General features: G+C 36.3%; 1 protein-coding gene across 1 annotated transcript in view; it reads left to right on the top strand.

The window, feature by feature from the left end:
* Positions 1-194: 194 nt before the first annotated feature.
* The window catches only part of TTC33 (tetratricopeptide repeat domain 33), a 43,389-nt gene continuing 25,549 nt past the window's right edge, over positions 195-18,034 (top strand). Inside the window, exons 1-2 of the mRNA XM_057364712.1 lie at positions 195-278; positions 457-685. Of these exons, the coding sequence (XP_057220695.1) occupies positions 465-685 (221 nt within the window). The 5' untranslated portion in view covers positions 195-278; positions 457-464. The remainder of the gene's footprint in view (positions 279-456; positions 686-18,034) is intronic.

The raw sequence follows: 18,034 nt of genomic DNA, 5'->3' as shown, positions 1-18,034 counted from the left end.
AGCCCCACAGCGCCGGGTGTCTGTTCCCCCGCCCTCGCTCCGCGCTCCGCCGCTGCTCAGCTCGCACGGCGCCTCACGGCCTTGAGGCGGCACCGCCATCCCGAGCCGGGCGAACTACAGCTCCCGGCTGTCCCTGCCGCCGCCGGGGCCCCTTGTGCCCCGTGTTCCTTCCTGCTTGTGCCCGGTTCGTGCCGTGCCGCCCCGCCTTTCCGCTTCCTGCCGCGGGCCGGGGCTGGCGCGGCGCTTCCAGCCGGGATTGTGGCCGGGGGCAGCGGCAGGTAGCACCGCGGGGGTCGGGGCTCTGCCTGCCTCACTGACGGCTCAGGGGGAGCCGATGGGCAGGACTTTTTGTGGGGGAGGGCCCCTCTGTATTGCTGCTTTAGCTTCGAGGTGCGATTTTCCTGCTGTGTGCTTAAAAGCTTTATTACCTAACTACTGAAAATGCGTTTKTCCTAGTTCTCCAGATGGCTTCTTTTGGGTGGAAGAGGAAGATTGGTGAGAAGGTCTCAAAAGCTACTTCTCAGCAGTTCGAGGCAGAAGCTGCGGATGACAAGGATCTGGGTGACGATGATGATGCTAACTGGTTGCATGCAGCTAAGAGAAGAAAGGAAATTCTTCTAGAAGATTGTGTGAGGAGAAGTAAGGAGCTCAAGGATGAAGGTGCAAATTTGGCTGAAAACAGGAGGTACTAATATTTTCTTGCTGTTTTTTTCATTGACTGAGTAGGTGCCTCATATTTTAATCCTTTCTCTAAACACTAGTGATTCGTTAGTAATTGAATTAATCTTTTTCAATTAAAAAAGGATTATTTCTTTCGTTCTGCTTTTAGTATCTAGTACTAAGTAAGTTTTTGCCTTTGGTAGTGTCAGCTGAAACAAAGAATAAGAAACAAAGAATAAGAAACAAATTTCTTATTGCACCTATTTTTGTGTGTTCTCATAACAACAACAAAAAAAGATGATAGAAGTCAAGAGATGAAAAGCTGGTTGGATCTGAAAGCTGAAAGGGTAAATAAGGTGCAATGTGATAAACCATAGTCTAAGTAATGCTTTAGCTAATCTTGAAAATGTGTCTTTTTTACTGAGAGTAAGCCTATTTGCTTGTGCATAGTGCCCATGCAAACACTTCCAAGCAGCTAATGCACTGTTAATCTGCTTAATACTTTGTAAAGTCAGGTTCTTGGAGCTGCTCTGAATGCCTTCTGAGTCCTGGGAGTTTGGCAGTTCTAGAAGGATATTGCAAAAGTGGTTCCATTTTCCTGTTACACTTCGAGCAAGAAGTCCCTTTGGAGTAGAGGAGAGTTCGAAGAGGGAAAAGTTGGATTGTAAATTACATATTAACTGCATAATTTGGCCAAATCTGCGCTGGAGGGGGAGAAACAGTTCTGAGAGTAGTCCCCCTTAGAACTGTCAGAATGCTGACATACAAATTTGTATCMTGTGTTTACTTTTAAGAGCATCTTCACTTGATTGTACCAGATTAGAGATAACCTTATTTTCCTGGTAGAAAYATTACCATGATGTCAGTATGTGCTCCTGGGCTGTCAAACTTTCCGCCTTTAAAAATGTCATGCTAAAAAGGGTTCTCTGGCCAATRCGGAAGAGAGAACAAATTGTAAGTTTAAAGCAGTTTAGAGTATACCATAATAAACGTCCTGTGTGTGTGGTTTGGTCTGATTTAAAAAAAAAGTGATGAGTAAATACCAAATCTCTTTGGGAAAAAGCCTGTTTTCATATATTTAAATACAGTTTCCTCCTTTTACTGATTATTCAGATAGTGACACTATTCAGTGAGTGAATAGTTGTGTTGATTCAGTTGTGTTGATTCAGTGAATTTAGTTGTGTTGATTCTTTTGTGTTCCTGAGGCCTGCAATTTCTGAGTAACATTTTCAAGCCTTTTAAAGCTGAGTTTAAATTAAAACCAAGTTAAAATAAGTAAGTTTTAAGCATTTTGTCATTGTATTAATCAATAGATTTAATGCAGTAGTTGCAAAAGTGGGTTACTGGAAACACAWTATACAAATTAATAGTCAATACACATCTTTGTTTTTAACACTGGAAATAAATTATGCAGTGGTTTATAGAAAARTAGATCTTTTCGGAATATAGAGATTTCTAAATATTTTCATTCTAATCTTGTATCACTAATACATCCTGTACTTAAAATAAAACAGGGATTAGTTTTTTATTTYTGTCTTCTATCTAGAACTTCTGCTTGTGTCTTCCTAGTATTTAGCTTTGGATGTTGTATATATTTTCTGTTCTTTTTTATTTTTTTGGTATGTTTTTTAAAGTGCAGTGAGTTTCTTGAACAGCAGCCAGTAATTTGTTGTGGTTTAGGGCAGGGACATACTAAACAGCAGATAATTTTTGATGCTTTAATATCTTCACTTGGTCATAGGAATTGACTTCTCCATTASCTGTCAGTTAGAGAACAATACAAAAGCTTAACCCATCCATAAGTAGCAATATAAGCATTTTTGTGAATTTAGTGAGAACTGTCTCTCATCAGAAGTGCTTGTAAGAACTAGTGAGAAACTGTATGGCTTATGACAGGTATGAGAARGAAGTTAATACTCATATCTGAGGCTTAACAGAAGTTCTCACTTGAAATTTAGTTTCCATCAGTTAYTCCAGGACAGTTTGGGCAGCAATGGTGGTATGGTGCTGTTAGAGTACATAATTTTCAGACAAATCTTTCTCTTAAAAAAAATCACAGACGTTAGAAGCTAAACTCACAGTGTGAGGCTTTTATTACTTAAACAGGTGGAATACTTGATGTACTGTTACAGGGAAGTTGAAGATGGAGACTGAAAGGAATGTTTACTCTTTCTGATGGAAAGTTGCGGATTGCTGTGATTGTGTTCAGGCTTACATGTTCTATTTCTTGAATATACATTTGTACAACATAACCAGACTCATGTAAATAAATAAATATTGAAGCTAGATTTTTTTTCCCTGAAATAATCAAAGTAAAGTAACAGATAAAGAAGGATTTGAGTTGGATTGTGTAGGATTCTAGAAGAAAAGCAAGGACCCAGCACTAGTGAGTAACAAAGGTTGGTTCTTAGTTGTGTTACTTATGGACTGAAGTGGAACCTAAAAGAGAACAAACTCATGAAGAAGCAGGGGGCTAAATAAAGGAAAGAATGGAAAGCTAAAAATTCAACTTCATTTCTTATGGTAGAGAGACTCTGAGGAAATGTGCATGGCGAAAATTAATACAATGAATTTTATAAGAGGGCCCATTATTAACTTAGCTAAAATAATCATTACCACCTTTATGTTTTATTAGTCTGCTTAGCTTATTTTTCTAGTAAGGGAAGGCAATGGTGGTGTTAAAAGCCCCACCAGGGTTTAGTTAGTCTCTGAACTCTGGATGAATGAGATGTCACTGTTYGGTGTTTGTAAGGTGGTTCTCAAGTGCTTTTCTGGTGGAGGGTGTATTGAGTGAGCTTGGGTGCCTGAATTTATGCAGCCTGCTTAATTTGTCTGTTAACAAATTGGGAGTGGCATTGGGAGATTATTTGGGAAGTGGTGGCCCGCTGTGGGTTTCCAGCTTTCTGGAGCTGTTTGTACCTGCTGTAATGTGTGTGCATGAATCTGTTAATCTGAGGCAGAGAGACTGATACACAGMTGAAAAACTGATGAAGATGACAATTTCTGATCCATGTTTTGTATTTTTTGTGGAATGGAAGGAAAGATGACGAGTCTACCAGAAAAAAGGTATTAAACGAAGTTGATCATCACAGTGGATGTGTTACTGTGAAAAACACTTATTAAGGCGATTCTGACCTAGAAACTTGGTAAGTAGGCAGTGTTGCAGACATCTTGTGAATGGGTGATCTTGTCAAAGCAGGAAGAAAAGCCAGACTTGTGGAAGGAGTATCACATTTGTATGCTCTTTTGATGTGTGAGAAGAGGTAATGAAACAAATATGTACAAACACACACTCAGTCTTTTGGGAACAAGCATATGGTACAATTCTGTGGGCTGTTGTRTGCAGGGCAAGGAGGTGGCCTTTGATGGTGCCTGTGGATTCTTTCCAGCTCAGGGTATTCTGTTATTTCTATGAACAGAATATTGTCTATTGGAGAATGTTGTAGAGGGGAGTTTTTTTTTTTGGTTATAGGAAACTTAAAATACTCCTGGGTTATCCATCTTGAGACACCAAGTATGGATGTTCCCACATAGACTGGAATTAAGGAGAGAAAACCAACCAAAAAGCAATCCSCAAAACCCAATAATCCCGATCCAGGCTTTTTGTATTGATAGTCCTACACTGTTTTAAATCCAGCATGAATGCAYCTGCTCTGCCGCAGTATTTTGAACACAGCAGTTTGCTATTACAGTGTTTTTTGACTGGRGAGGTAGGTGAGCCTTTGGCTCTGGCCGCACTGTTATGAAGTGGTTAAGGTGCAGATAAACAGTGAAGTATAATGTGAGAGCTAACAGCAGGAAGAAATATAACTGAGTTGCCTATCTGTGCAGAACTTTGCAATCCTCTCTGCTGTTTTCAAACCACAAACTTCTGTAGCTGCCCAGTAAGTGGCGATAGAGCTCTTCTCAATGTGCCCTGAAGGGGTGCAGGATTTCTGTTGCTAGTAGACACTGGTGGGTTTAAATTCTCGATGATTTGCACTTAATTTTTTCAGTTYTGCTAAATGAAGGTTAATAATGCTTTTGCTTCTGATGAAGTTTTTTGCGCACTGCACTAAAAARGAGCAATGTTGGTTGGGAAGGTCACGTTTTCAGCTGGAACTCTCTTACATTGGTTCCCTTATATTAAAAAAAAAAATTCTTTCACTTTGTCACTTTAAATTAAATTGTGTCTAAATTACAGAATTTCACTTTTCATTTCCCTTAGATTTTGTAGCAGCAAATTAAACAAAGACATGTCAAAGTACAGTGAACAGATCAGGTAACAGGCCAATTTTAATGAAACTGTATACTTTTACATAGAGTTTAATTTTCTAAAATTGCTTAATTTAATTTGTTAATCTATTGAAAAAAATTGAACTTCTTTGAAGGGTCTTTTTTTCCCATATTTTATCAGTTGAGACTTTTTTCTCTGATGCTAATGCTACCATGACTCCCAGAGTAGTTTGTGATTCTTTAGCTATCTACTCTGTAGCTCAGTTTGTTTTTCTCATTAGATATTGTAGTGTGTCAGATGATGAGGCACACACMTTTAAAAAGTATGCTTAGTGTGGTGGCAAGTCAAATCTTACTAAAAATATGTCTAGCAGGTGGAGCAGATTTTAACAGTTACATTTTTTTCCATTTACCCATGTGTTTTAGGTTTAGATTATGATAAGTGCTTCATTAAAAGTGAGTTATGAAAGTAATAAAATTGTTTTCAGATTATATTGCTAATTCATTTTGATGCAACTAACATGGCAAAGGATAGGGATCATTGTGTTGAAATTGCCTTCCAAGTTTCAGTCAATAAAACTGTTGTTGCTTACATAATAGAGTGTTAATGAAGAGGTTTCCCAGAAGATCCCAGCAGCTGTCTTTGGCAAAAACATTTCAGCAGTTTAATAGGCTGAGTTGCATTATAGAGTAGCCTCGAGAAAATGAGGTGTGTTAAAGAGAGATCCAGGGGAGCAGGTGGCATTTGTTTCAAATTTGCCCCCCTACAGTCAGGAATGGTTCTTCCTGATGAAGAGGAAATTATGAAAAGGTGGATAATAGCCCTGTGTGGATGTATAGGAAGCTCCTGACAATGTCCAAACATAAAATGGATATTTACAAGAAGTGAGACCACAGTTGRGTGACTCAGGAAGACCATGAAGACTCAGCCTGAGTGTTCAGGGATGAAGTTAGGAAAGCCAAAGACCATGTGGAATTGAATCTGGGGAGGGATGTGCAGGGCAGAAAGAAATAGAACTTCTACAGGTGTATCAGCAACAAAAGCAAGATAAGGGAAAATGTGCGTCTCTCCAGAATAAGGTGGGAAATCCAATGACAAAGGATGCAGAACAGGCACTCACTGTCTGCTTTGCTGTGGTCTTCAKTTTTAAGTGTTGCCTTCAAGAACCCCAAGTCCAACAGACCAGAGGGAAAATCTGGCTCAAGGAAGACTTAGCCTGGGTGAGTCAGACTGAAATGTGTAGGTAAATCTGATGTGTAGAGGTTCATGGTACCTGATGAGGTCCATCCCAGAGTGCTGCAGGAGCTGGTTGATGTCATTGCAGTGATTCTTCAGCTGCACTTGAAAGGTCATGACAGTAGGGCACGGTTCCTGGGAGCTGACAGATGGATTGAGAATGGTGTGGATTTTCTGTCTGTGTTGATACTCTGGGCAGTAATCTGAGCAACCTTCTTTAGCTGGCCCTGCTTTGAGCAGGTGATTGGACTAGATGATCTCTAGAGTTCCATTTCAATGTTGGCCATTTTGTAAGTATATCCTATTAAAACTTCACACACATTTAGAATACAGAAGGTAGTTCCTCTGACTTGAATTTGACTTGTTAMATTTTGATTCACTAGTGCAGGTATCTTTGGTGGAATACTTTGGATGTAGAATGAAATTCGAAAAATTGCTTTGCCTTCTTATCTCTGCTAACTGGTTTCATTTTCAAAGACGTTTTTGAAAAATTAAAAAAATTAAAAGGATTGATTCAGTAGATAGTCTGGGAGTGTATGAACTTCTATTTCTGGTTCATGAATGAAGTCTAAAATTCTGGTAGGCTGCTGGTATAATGTATTGGCATTGTTGAATGTTCTGTAAGAGTAATCTGAAAGGCCTACACAGTATGGATTTTTATGATTAAGTGTAGGAGAAATCACTGGAAAATGCTTATTATGAAACTAGGAGTGTGTAGTAAATACTCATGCCTGCTGTTCCTTGTAGGCAGAAAATAACTGTTTGGTTTTAGTTTGGCTGTAATTTACATACCAGGTACAATTAGTTATTATATAGAAAGCTAATGTCCTTCCGAGTGAATGACCAATACCAGTGTTCTGCAAAAAAAATGAAAAGCTTTAGTAATTATTTTAATAGGTTGAGAGTTTTCTAGGGTCAGCCATGCAAAAATACAAAGAACATAAGTAGGTTTCACACTGTAGGTAAAATGATACAGGGCAAATAGGGGCTTGATTAAAACTGTCATGAGTCAAAATACCTCATCACTTCTTTAAGTTTTTCAGTGTTTAGTATTACTGTTTTGTCTTTGTATAGAACTTCCTTACTGTTACACTTCCTTGGGAATGCCATCCACATGATGCGCTCACTAAAGAAACCAAGGGTGTGTATGCTAGAAGTCCTGGGCGCAGAACACATGAGCTGAAACAAAAAAGACTGAACAAGTATGGACTTTGTACCTTTGTTTTCTGAAGAAAGCATGTTACAGCTTCTCTCTTATTAGTGAGAACTTATGGATTGTTTTTCAGGCCTCATGACCTTTATGCAGAATTTAAAAAGTGCWGAGAGTGTTTTGCAGTGTAACACCCTCCTGTAAACTGTTGTGTGAAGAAACACATTGATTTTTGTTTATKAATTAATTTAATTAATTAAGTTARTTTAATTAATTAAGTTAATTTTTATTACTAGCTTTWTTTTTTTTTTCATCACTTACGGRTAGAGTTGTTGCTTCCTGATGATGCCTCTAGCTGGCCACTCTGATTGAGGAGGAAGTTCTTTGGAGACTGTTTAAATAGTTATTTAAGTTGTAATTTATCTTTAAATTTGCTATTTTCTTTTTGTTCTGGGAAACATTRTTTTCCAGCAGCTGGTTATTATTTGGCAAAATAGGAGTTCAATTATGAAATTGTTACTAATTTAGTGTGGCTTTTTCTGAGAGTGAGTGCAAGAATTGTAGATTATTTAAGCTGTACCAGAGTTTGAATAGTTTTGAGAATATCTTTTGTTAGAATTGATCCTTGAGGGTGTTGAAATGCAACACCATATGAACCATCTGTATTTGAATGGGTACATACTTCTGTATGCATGTATTTGTAAATTGGAGCAGAAGGAATATTCATACACCAACAGTAGACTGTGGAACCATTTATATATATATTCCCATATGTATTTGTATTTCCATAAGAGAAAGCATAATTTAATTGGTGCCTATGTATCATCCTGTATAATTTAGGCAGTTGTTGTTGTCAGCCAAAATATGAATCAGTATTCATTCAAGGTCTCTTGACAGCGTGTGGAGAAAGAGGTACAGCCTGTGTGGCTACAGGGTGACTGSAGTCCTCCTGTAAACACCTCAGGTAAGGTATCTGAACTTAGGTAAGGGAAATTTGGCCTAACATCACTTTTTTAGATGTGAAGGAAGGGTAATTTATGGTACTTGCCTTTGTGTGTATGTGTAGAGGGTCTGTTCCTTCTGTGCATGAAATGTAATTTACAGAATTTTATGAGTGAAAAGCTGKGTTTTTCGCTGGGTATGTCCTATGCAGTGGTTTTTTTTTTTTCAAATGAACTCTTCGGTAATGTGTGTGTTTACATAACATCTCCCCTTATATTTAAAYATGTAGACAATGTTACTGGAATTGAAGAACTGTAAAAAAAGGGCTCTTAAGTTTTTCTTCAGTATGTAGTAATTTTTATGGTATATGTTAATATCTCTGTATAGAGGATTCATGCCTGACATTTGTGGAGTTACTGGAAATGGATGAATACTTGTCTCTGATTTTTACAGGCAGTGATCAAAAGTTTCTAAAGTTTTATGCTGCTTGCTGTGTCTCTTGTTTTGTACCATTCCTAAGATGCTTTCCATACAACTTTTGTTTATGGCTCAGTAGGACAGTTGCATCTAATCCTAGCATGTCTTTGTGAGATCTCTTAACTATATAACATAAGGGACTGTAAATAAATAAAATTATAAAGATCAATATAAAATTATTTTTATTTTTGTTAGTTATTATGATAATATTTTGCATTTAATTTTTATCACTCATTGTCATAGATTTGCTTGAAAAATTAATATAGGTGAAAGTGCATGGGCTGGCATATTTCTAGCCTTGAAAAGAATATAAAGATGTAGTAATTAACTCTACCTTTTTTYACTTGATTTTTCTGGCAGTCTGTGATTTTCCTTGAATCTCATGTGTGTATGCCACCAGTCTTTGAGATATTGTTCTACATGAACACTGACAATCTTTTGCTCCATGTAAGGGATGCTGAGTGTATCTAGCAGAGTGCTACTGGAGCATTTTTGTGTCCTCTGAGGACTGTGTTTACATGTTTCAGTGTGAGTTTCCCAGCTGGCTTGATTTCTGACACTGTCTTCATTCCTTTTCTCTTCTTGCATGTTATTATGATGAACTGTCTGAGACTGGGATTGTCCTTTAAAAGAGGTGACATGGTGGCAATATAGCCAGCACTATTGRCATCCTGCAAATAACAATTCCTGCWAGSAGGTCTGTGCTGGTAGGTGGCAGTTGGAGGCTGGAGTTTGCCCATAACTTCAGTTAGATATTCTAATGGTACAGCTTTTAAATATAGGCAATTCTATTATTTATATACCTARTATAATACAACTTAGCAAAGCCTAGTAATTTACATTAATAATCTAAGCAGTTTTATAGATAAATACAAACTGGGCCYTTTTCCACATCCTTTGTAGGATCTCCTATATTATCTCCTGCATAAAGTATCATTTATTACAATGTGGATACTGTAAAATATGATCATATCTCATTTTTTTAAAGTGACAGTTTTGTGGTTTTGCTTTTTTGTCCACAACTAATGCTAAATACRTCTCGTTGCTTTTACTTGAATAATAAAATCTTTGTATTTAGAAATTATTTTTTCATTATATTGTTTCCCTTCATAGGGGAAGCAGCAGGGGGAAAATGTAGGTGGTTTTCTAACTAAGTATCTTTGTTCAGTTGCTGTTTAAAGTCTGCTGCTGCTGGCAAAGATAATATTCCCTTCCACTTTCATTGTGTTAACTGTCTCTGTCATTTGTGGAATTAAATTTTGAAACAGTAATTTAGTATCCCTTGCTCAATCCTCATTGAACATGATGTATACCATATCTTCAAGAATCAAAATGTACCGAATTTAAGGGATTATAATTGCCCATTTGGTGCAAGGGTTTTCTACAGTAGTARGATATGGCAGTGTATTTTTTATAAGATCTTGATTTCTATATATATGTTAGCTTGTTTTCTAGTTCCCTATSCTGTGGCATATTGTGAAAGTATCCKTAAACTGAAAAGGGTGCTTGGGAGTAAAGACTCAGAATAAAAACTCTGTRTCAAAAACATCTTGTTCAGCCAGGTCTTTTGAAAGGTTAATTCAAATTAACCTGGGGAAAACTGAGAGTGGTGCATTCTCAGTTTACATTGTGGAGATATTTGGTGTTGTAGGACTGATGGTTGTTAATGAGTTGACTTCATAGCATAAACTACTGCCACARGAATAACTGCTTGGAAGGGTTCTATATAGTAATGTGTGGTCATCGTATTTATAAAAACTTAATTTTTTGTGTATCTTGACTTCCTCTTTTGCTTTCTGCCCTATTGATTTATTTACATGGCAGTTTACAATGCAGCAATTTTGTAGACAGTTAAAATATGTCAGGGCTGTGTTAACCAAAAGCAAGGGCTCATGTGTGCATTCTTCGTAGCTTTGGTTGTTTGCAAGTACCTGGTCAAATATTGCAGTTCCATCGCTGGGTAAATGGATTTGAGTTGGGGGTCAATGTGACCCAATTCTGCTTCCCTTTCATTTCCACTGCTTTGCAGTGGTCTCATTTTTTTGTTTTTATCCTGCAGGAAGCCAGCTCACAGTACCAGTTAGTCACAGGCCTGGGGAAGAAGCCTGGCTGGAAAACAGTCTCTTTCTGGTTGCTGCTTCTGATCTGTTTCATAAATGCTTTTGACAAAATAGACAGAAGAATGGGGGTGAGTGGCCAAACAATAGGGGAAAGGGAGAGGAGTTATTTCATTTATACTCTATTGTTGTCTAGTTGTTGCCTGTGTTAATATATTGCACTTAAAATTTGAAATGTGTATTCGTGAATRTATTTGCACTTGTAGGCCAGACTTCAATTTTTAAATACTCATCTGTTATTGATTAAATCTTATTGTTTCGTTTTTATCACTTTAGACTGTGAACAAACTACTTCTAATTAAATCATTAGGGACTTTAATAATAGTTATTTTCTGCAATTTTAGAAGTACAGACAAAAGTACACTTTTTTGATGCGGGTTAAGTCCTTAGACAACAGAAATGTTAAAATATATTGTCAAGTACTTTAGGTAAGCCATGTGACTCATATGAAATGGGTGGTAGACATTGCACATTTTGCTAAGTACACAGTCATTTGGGTGACCAATACATTTGTCTTGGTCTCAAACAGAAGAATCACAGTATTTACAGTATCATCCTCAATTTTATTCTATTGTGTTTAAAATAAGGTAATTCCRTGGTTTTAGACAGGAACCTTTGTACCCATGAATGCTGTCCAGTACAGTTGTATTATATCATGAAAGAGATAATGCAAGCCTCCTTTTTTTTGGTGCCTCCTGAAAAGCAGATACAGAGATTTTGTTTTTATGAAGAACTGAATTTTGCTGTTTTGCAGCCATTTCAAAGTAGTTAATGTTTTTTACAGGCTACCATTCTTTGCATGAGTTAGATGTATTTTCATGCCAGTCTCTGGAGTTTTACTGGCTGTAGCAACTAAATGGCAAATATTAAAAAACAGTGTTTTGTTTTTGACCTGACAGCTGGTAATAGAAATCCAGTGTAGTAGACCATGCTTGGCTTAAGCTTTTTGTCTTCTGCAAAAATTGGGAAATGGCAGTTAAACATAAATGCATTTCATAGTTGTAGGGGTTTTTCAATTATGGTCTTTGGATATGAGATCTTGGCAGTGAATAATGGATTGTGTTCAGCTGGCTCCACAGTCTTCTTTCACTGTTAAAAATAGGAGACACCTKTTAAATATGTTGAATAGCTTAAACTTACTGAAAGGCATCTGCAGCCTAGAATTCACTGTAGTAACCTGTATTTCTCTGGAACATTTAATATAAACTTTCCTTTTCCTGGGAATTGAGTCTTGTGATAAATTCACCTTCAATGATTTGGTTGTTGATACAGGTGTTTTTAAATTGTTTTAATTCTAGGCTGTGAGTGAAATTCTTCTGTTTGTCAGAAYGTTAACCTTTCCTGGTGTTGCACACACCTAGTTTATTTTCCAGAACGTTTTTACATKGCATATTTTCAAATAGATTTGTTGTTCAATTAGGTGTTTCAACTTCCAGTCCTAAAGAACATTTTTGATTTGAATTTGGTCAATATTTATCGAGACTTCAAAAAGGACTAAAATAGAGGCTTGATAAAGGAAAGGTACATATRTAAAACATTTTAGGGGATAGGATCAAATGCTGAGATTGAAATAAAAATTTTCCAATCCAGAAAATAAACTTAGTTTTAGTCAGCCCCTGGTAGACTATCTTTCTCTCACTATCATTTTAGGATGTCTTTTTGCCAAGCTCTGAGTTTGAATGTGATGCAATACTACTTGCTGAAATGCCATTTTTTAATAATACACTCAGTTTCATTACTATCTGTTTGGTAAAGTAATTCTGCAGTGTAACACTCTTCAGTATAATTCCCCAAATGGGAGAACTCTACAAATGGAGAATTACATTGGGTAGCTGCTTGGTATTTTAAAACAAACTGTTTGGACAGGTCACAACCTGGATTAGGCTGCTGACTTGGTTCAAGAAGCAGCAGCTTTTTTATACTGGTGCAAAGCAGGGACAAGAAAATAAACTGAAGTGACGAGAGTGCACAACAACTTTTGAGGACTCACTTAACAGGAAGTTGTAGTGTCTTTGGAACACGTCTGCCTTTCAGAGATGTGGCAGAATTCCAATACTTCTGTATTGTGGGTGTAATTAAGTGGATTCCAAAAATTCCAAAAACGTTTCAAAAATTATTTATTTTAGTAGCTAATTTCTTTTGTGGTGTTCAGAAGTGAGAGAGGAATTGCAAATAATCTGGAAATAAAATTAGAAGTTGTTGGTATACAGAATGAAAGAAATTTATTTTAATTAGAATAATAATTATTAAAATGGCCTAATTAATTTACAGAATAAATTGCTATAAGAAAACCTAAGGAAGTTTTATGCAAATTATGGTATTGTTACATTGTATAAAGATGAAAAATCTTTAACCTGGCTCTTTTTTTTTCTGGGTAGCTTATCACTTTTAATTTAGTTTACCGGATGGTGAGGATGTCCAGATGTCTGCTTAGTTGTGGTCATTATATTCTGATAATAAATTGAGATTGAGAGAGAAAAACATAAATATTGGGCAAAACTGGGGGGAAAGCCACCAAGATGAGCATATGTCTCAGTCTAAAGAAAATTAATTGGTGCTATTAGAGTTTGTAGATAGTAACTTTTTAACATTTGGGTAAAGCGACTGTAGAGAGATAGGCTTTTGCGGATCAGAGTTAATTATAYTCATCTTACCAGTATAATCAGCCTAATGTGTAAAGAAAAAAGAGAGTAAAGAGTATATGTTAAAGGGCATATTTTTATAATTGAAATGCAGATCCATTCTCCAGAATGCAGCCCTGAACTACCAAGCTTTGCTTCTTTTTTGTTTTTTTTTTTTCCCTGAAGGGATCTTCCAGTTTATGGATGCTTTTGAGTACTGTGCATTATCACAACAAACTTGTGTCTATTGTCCTGTTTGCTTTTCTGAAAATGAATCTATTGACAGTACTACTTTTCAGAACTTAAAATATTCTTTGTAAATAATTCCTCCTAGGTGGAATATAGGAGTTGAGTCATATAGTAAGACTAAGAAGAAGAAGAATTAATTTTACAAGTTAGATTCAGAAGCATGATCTGYTAATCTGAAGAAAAGCCTGAAGTATTTCTATCCAGTAGCCAATGAAGATAAAAACATCTGAAATACCAATTTTCTATTGAATCTGTGAAGTTTTATTTTGCATTTTGTGCTGTGCTATGGGAAAAAACATTGAAATAGATGGTTCCAGCAGTTCCTGCTTTTCCTTTCCTTTGACAGACATTGCTTTATGTATGCAAAATGGCAGTGTCAGCCAAACCATCAGTCTGAATGGTTTTTGTAAGGTTGCATTTCAGTAGAAACARCATTATAGGTGATTAACCAGCTCTGTCATGGAACTTGAGGCACAAACTGAACTCACCGGACCCTTCACTGAACACTTGTCTGGTGACACTGAGGTACACTACCCCTGGTTGGAGCAATGCTGATACTGAAGAGTTTCACTCTTCTTGCCACTTTTATGTGGATGAGTTAGTTCTTAGTTTGAGATTTAGAAGTATGATAGTTTCCTTAATTCTAGGTAGTAACACCCAATGTCCATTCAGTCTGTATACATGTATATTATGTCCTTGTAGATTGATTGTTCTGTTTATTACACATCTATATTTCACTTATTTCAGAAGACTTCATGGCTTTCGCTGGCTAGTTATTTGCATTAGTACTTTATTGGTTATAGTAATTKATAACCAATACATTCCAATAGTTTTAGCTATGTGGGAGATTTATAGAKTACCTGCCTACTTATTGGAACTGAAATGAGGAAATGAAATTGCCTTTTAAGTATGAAATAGATAGAGAGGTATACATTTCCCCTGCCTTTATCTCTGTTTTTGTCTGTTACTTTTGCCATTACTATTCTGTAATGTTGACATCAGCAAATATTGTAAAGACGCTATAAGTAATAGAAAGAAAGAAAATGAAGCAAAATTACATTACTTATAACAGACAGCAATAACAAAAGCATGTCAGCTAGATGAGATGGAACTGATCAGAATATAGTGACAGCAGACTATTGTTTTTTTGGTATCATTTCTCCCAAAATGTTTTGTCATGTTAATAGCCTACCATTGAGCATCATAATTTGGCAATAAACAGTAATTTTAAGAAAGATAGAGAAATGCTGGTTTTTAAAACCCAGAATTTTTTTTTTGTGCTGTTGACTTAGGGCCATAAYTCCTGTGTCTGGTTTCTGTGAACCATTAAGATTGTAACTAGAAGTAAGAGGGAGCTGTATGCAGTCTGTAGACAAATAATTAAAAGTTCAAAAGGATTAAATGCCTTCACAGTTAAGAACAAAACAGGTGACACCTATCTTTCTAGCCTGTACTACTGTGTGTCTAAAGTACATCCTAACAAGTAATGCTCAAGACCAGAATATTACTTCAAATGCAGCATGGATATTTTCCCTCCTGCTGCTTTCAGATGAACTGCTGTTGAAACTATTTTGAAGAACTAAAGCTTTCTATTTAAAATTTCATTTCAGCAATAAGAATGTATTACTTTTCTRTAAATACTTAAAATACTACAGCTATTGCAATGTCTTTTACTTGATTTATATTAATTTGCATTTTCTGTATAGAACAATAGAAGAGTAAATTAATTTTACTGAAGTGATAAAATTAATCTTTTGAAGCTTGCAGGACAGTCAGTTCTTACTGCTTAAATAATGAAAATAGAAGGTTGAGTTGTAATAAAACTTTGTTTCCTTTCTTGTGTTTCCATGCTACTCTTATTTGTTCCTGTTTATTTGGGCGTCCCACAGAGCTCTCACCTTTAAAATGACAATCAATACCCTTCTAATTATGTTAAATTACAGGTCTGGTATTTAACAAAGCACCCCACATGTTTATATATGGTTGGAAAGCAGCTTTTACACCCTGTAGACAGATTCTTAGGTGTTGTCTTTTTACCRGTTACGGTTTATTGTGATACTAACGTTGAACATAAAAGCATTTGAAACTGAATTTTAACTATATGAATGTAATTTATATTTATTCTTTTTAATGTTCTTAAGTGAACACTCGTTATACAAATGTTCTAAATGTTCTTTCGTGTGAGAATATTTCTCGGTGTTGTGAAATGTCTTGACAATTTCTGTTCTCAAGCACTCTGATATGACTTTCAGTATGGGAATATAGCTGTTACTTCCTTTGTATCTACAAGTCTGTTGTTAACACTACCATTCTAAATAGAAGACAGGTATTTTACATAGCTTGAAGCTGTAGATACTGGGGAAATGCAGTTTAAAGGTTTACCTGTCTGTAAAAAAGTTCTCAAATGTTGCATGTTCTCTGGCAAATCAAGATATTTCATTGTGCATTTTTACACGTATCTGTATTCTATTTTGTGATTGCCTAACAATTTGGTGGTAGTAGAATKTAATAGAAACAGCTTATTTCTTTTGTCTCTTCCTGAATGGCAGGCATGTATCCATACTGCAGTTTCTGATTTTTACATGTGAAAATCTAAATACTTTGCATTCTGTACATTAATATTTCTATGGTTAGTCAGGTATGCAGCCAGTGACAGTTGTCATTTGTGATTGAAAACTTGCCGTTTTCATGACAAAATTAGACCAGCAAAGTCACCACTTAATTGAAAGAAGTGTAGTTTCTTCTAGTTCCTTTCCTCCACTCCAAATAACACTCTGGTGTCTGAGTTAACAGCTTGTGGRGAGAACTTGATATACTAGCTATTCTCACTTAAAAATTACAGTAACAAGTTCTCAGGACTACTGCAAATGATTAGCAGTGAATTTCTTACTGCTTCTGACGGTCATCACGATGTAATGTTACTGCAGGTAACTAAATTCCCCTATGTTGCATAYATTTTGTATTAAATTCATATATTGAGAGAAAAATATGAAGTTGCAGTGCCAAGTCCAGGGAGAATCTGCAGAAAGGCCAAAACCAAAGCTGTAGAATGTCCAATATATAGAATTTTGCATGTGATTGGTATGTTTAACTAAGAGTTTCTTTGGTAATATACAACTTTCTTTGTTCTGTTTTCCTGAACATAAAGGATTTTTTACAGGAAAAATATGTTCTTTGAACTTGCTTGTTAACCAACTATATAATTCCCTTCAGTCAGAGTTTAAGTAATGGTGTAATTTTTGAAGACTGAACACAAGTATAGGCACATACCGTGTTTTCCAATGCCTCCCTTGGGGACAAAGCCCTGAAATTGCACAGACTGATTGTCTGGGAATCAAAGTGTCTATTGGAGTTAGCTGCAAGAGGTTTGAGGCACCTGGATGTGTTGCATTTGTGTTGCATGTTTTCTTGTCTGCTTGCTGATAAGTGCAGTATCTGAGTGGGATGGACAACGAAACAGTGATTGACCAGGTTGTAAAGAATGGGGTAAAATAAGTCAAAGGTAGCAGAGCCCTCAGCTCATAATTCAGTATAAAATATATTTGTGAAAGACATGTTATGGACAGGCTGTCAGGATGGCTCATTCCCCATTTCGTCTGTCTTTTGTCACTTAAATTATTTACTGCAGTGTATTCCATTCCTGTGTCTCAGCAAAATGATTGTGAAATAATAGTGAGTAGTTTTTTTTGAGACTACTTCTTCATATGTGGGGAAATTAAGTGTGACAAAAGCTGTCTGTCAGGGATGGCACCGTAATCCTGATTCCGTGGCTTTTCCTATAACGTACTTGATTTTGCATCTTTCTCTAATGTTTTATTTCATACTTTTTCTTTGACAAATATAGTTTCAGAACTGCATTTGCCTAATAGTTACAGTAATAGAAATCAGCCRTATATACATGTGTGGCTGTAATCAAAATTAGGAAACTGGGGAATGGAACTTACRTTAAAAACTTGATTTTGTAGTTTGTTGTGATGGTAGATATAGTGATTGCTTCTGGCAAACGATGAAGTGGTATTTCCCRTCTGTTCTTCTGTAAAAGTTTTTAAGAAAGAGAAGTCTCTTTGAAATGCTTACGTAGCTGTTTAGTTTTATGGTATGTTCAGATGATTTACATGTAGCAGAGATTTTTATTTGCCTGTRTAAACAAGACTTATTTTCTCTGTGTGCATTACTAGTGTCCAGGTGTCAACGACCTGATTTTGAGTGGCCTAGTGTGTGCAAGAATAGTAATTCTGAATATGTAGGCTTTGAACTGATGTACTTCAGTTACTGTTGTCAATTCAGAGTTTACCTTCTCAAAGAGTAGCTGCATTGAATTTGTGTTTATCTCTCCTTTGCTGTGGGGTAAGGCCRTGTATATGGT

Source organism: Malurus melanocephalus, unplaced genomic scaffold, assembly GCF_030028575.1.
Source record: "Malurus melanocephalus ecotype Western Australia unplaced genomic scaffold, MMel_1.1 scaffold_41, whole genome shotgun sequence".
NCBI classification, from domain to species: Eukaryota; Metazoa; Chordata; class Aves; order Passeriformes; family Maluridae; genus Malurus; species Malurus melanocephalus.
The sequence above is the reverse complement of the archived record's forward strand: the minus strand, read 5'-3'. Positions and strand labels throughout refer to the sequence as shown.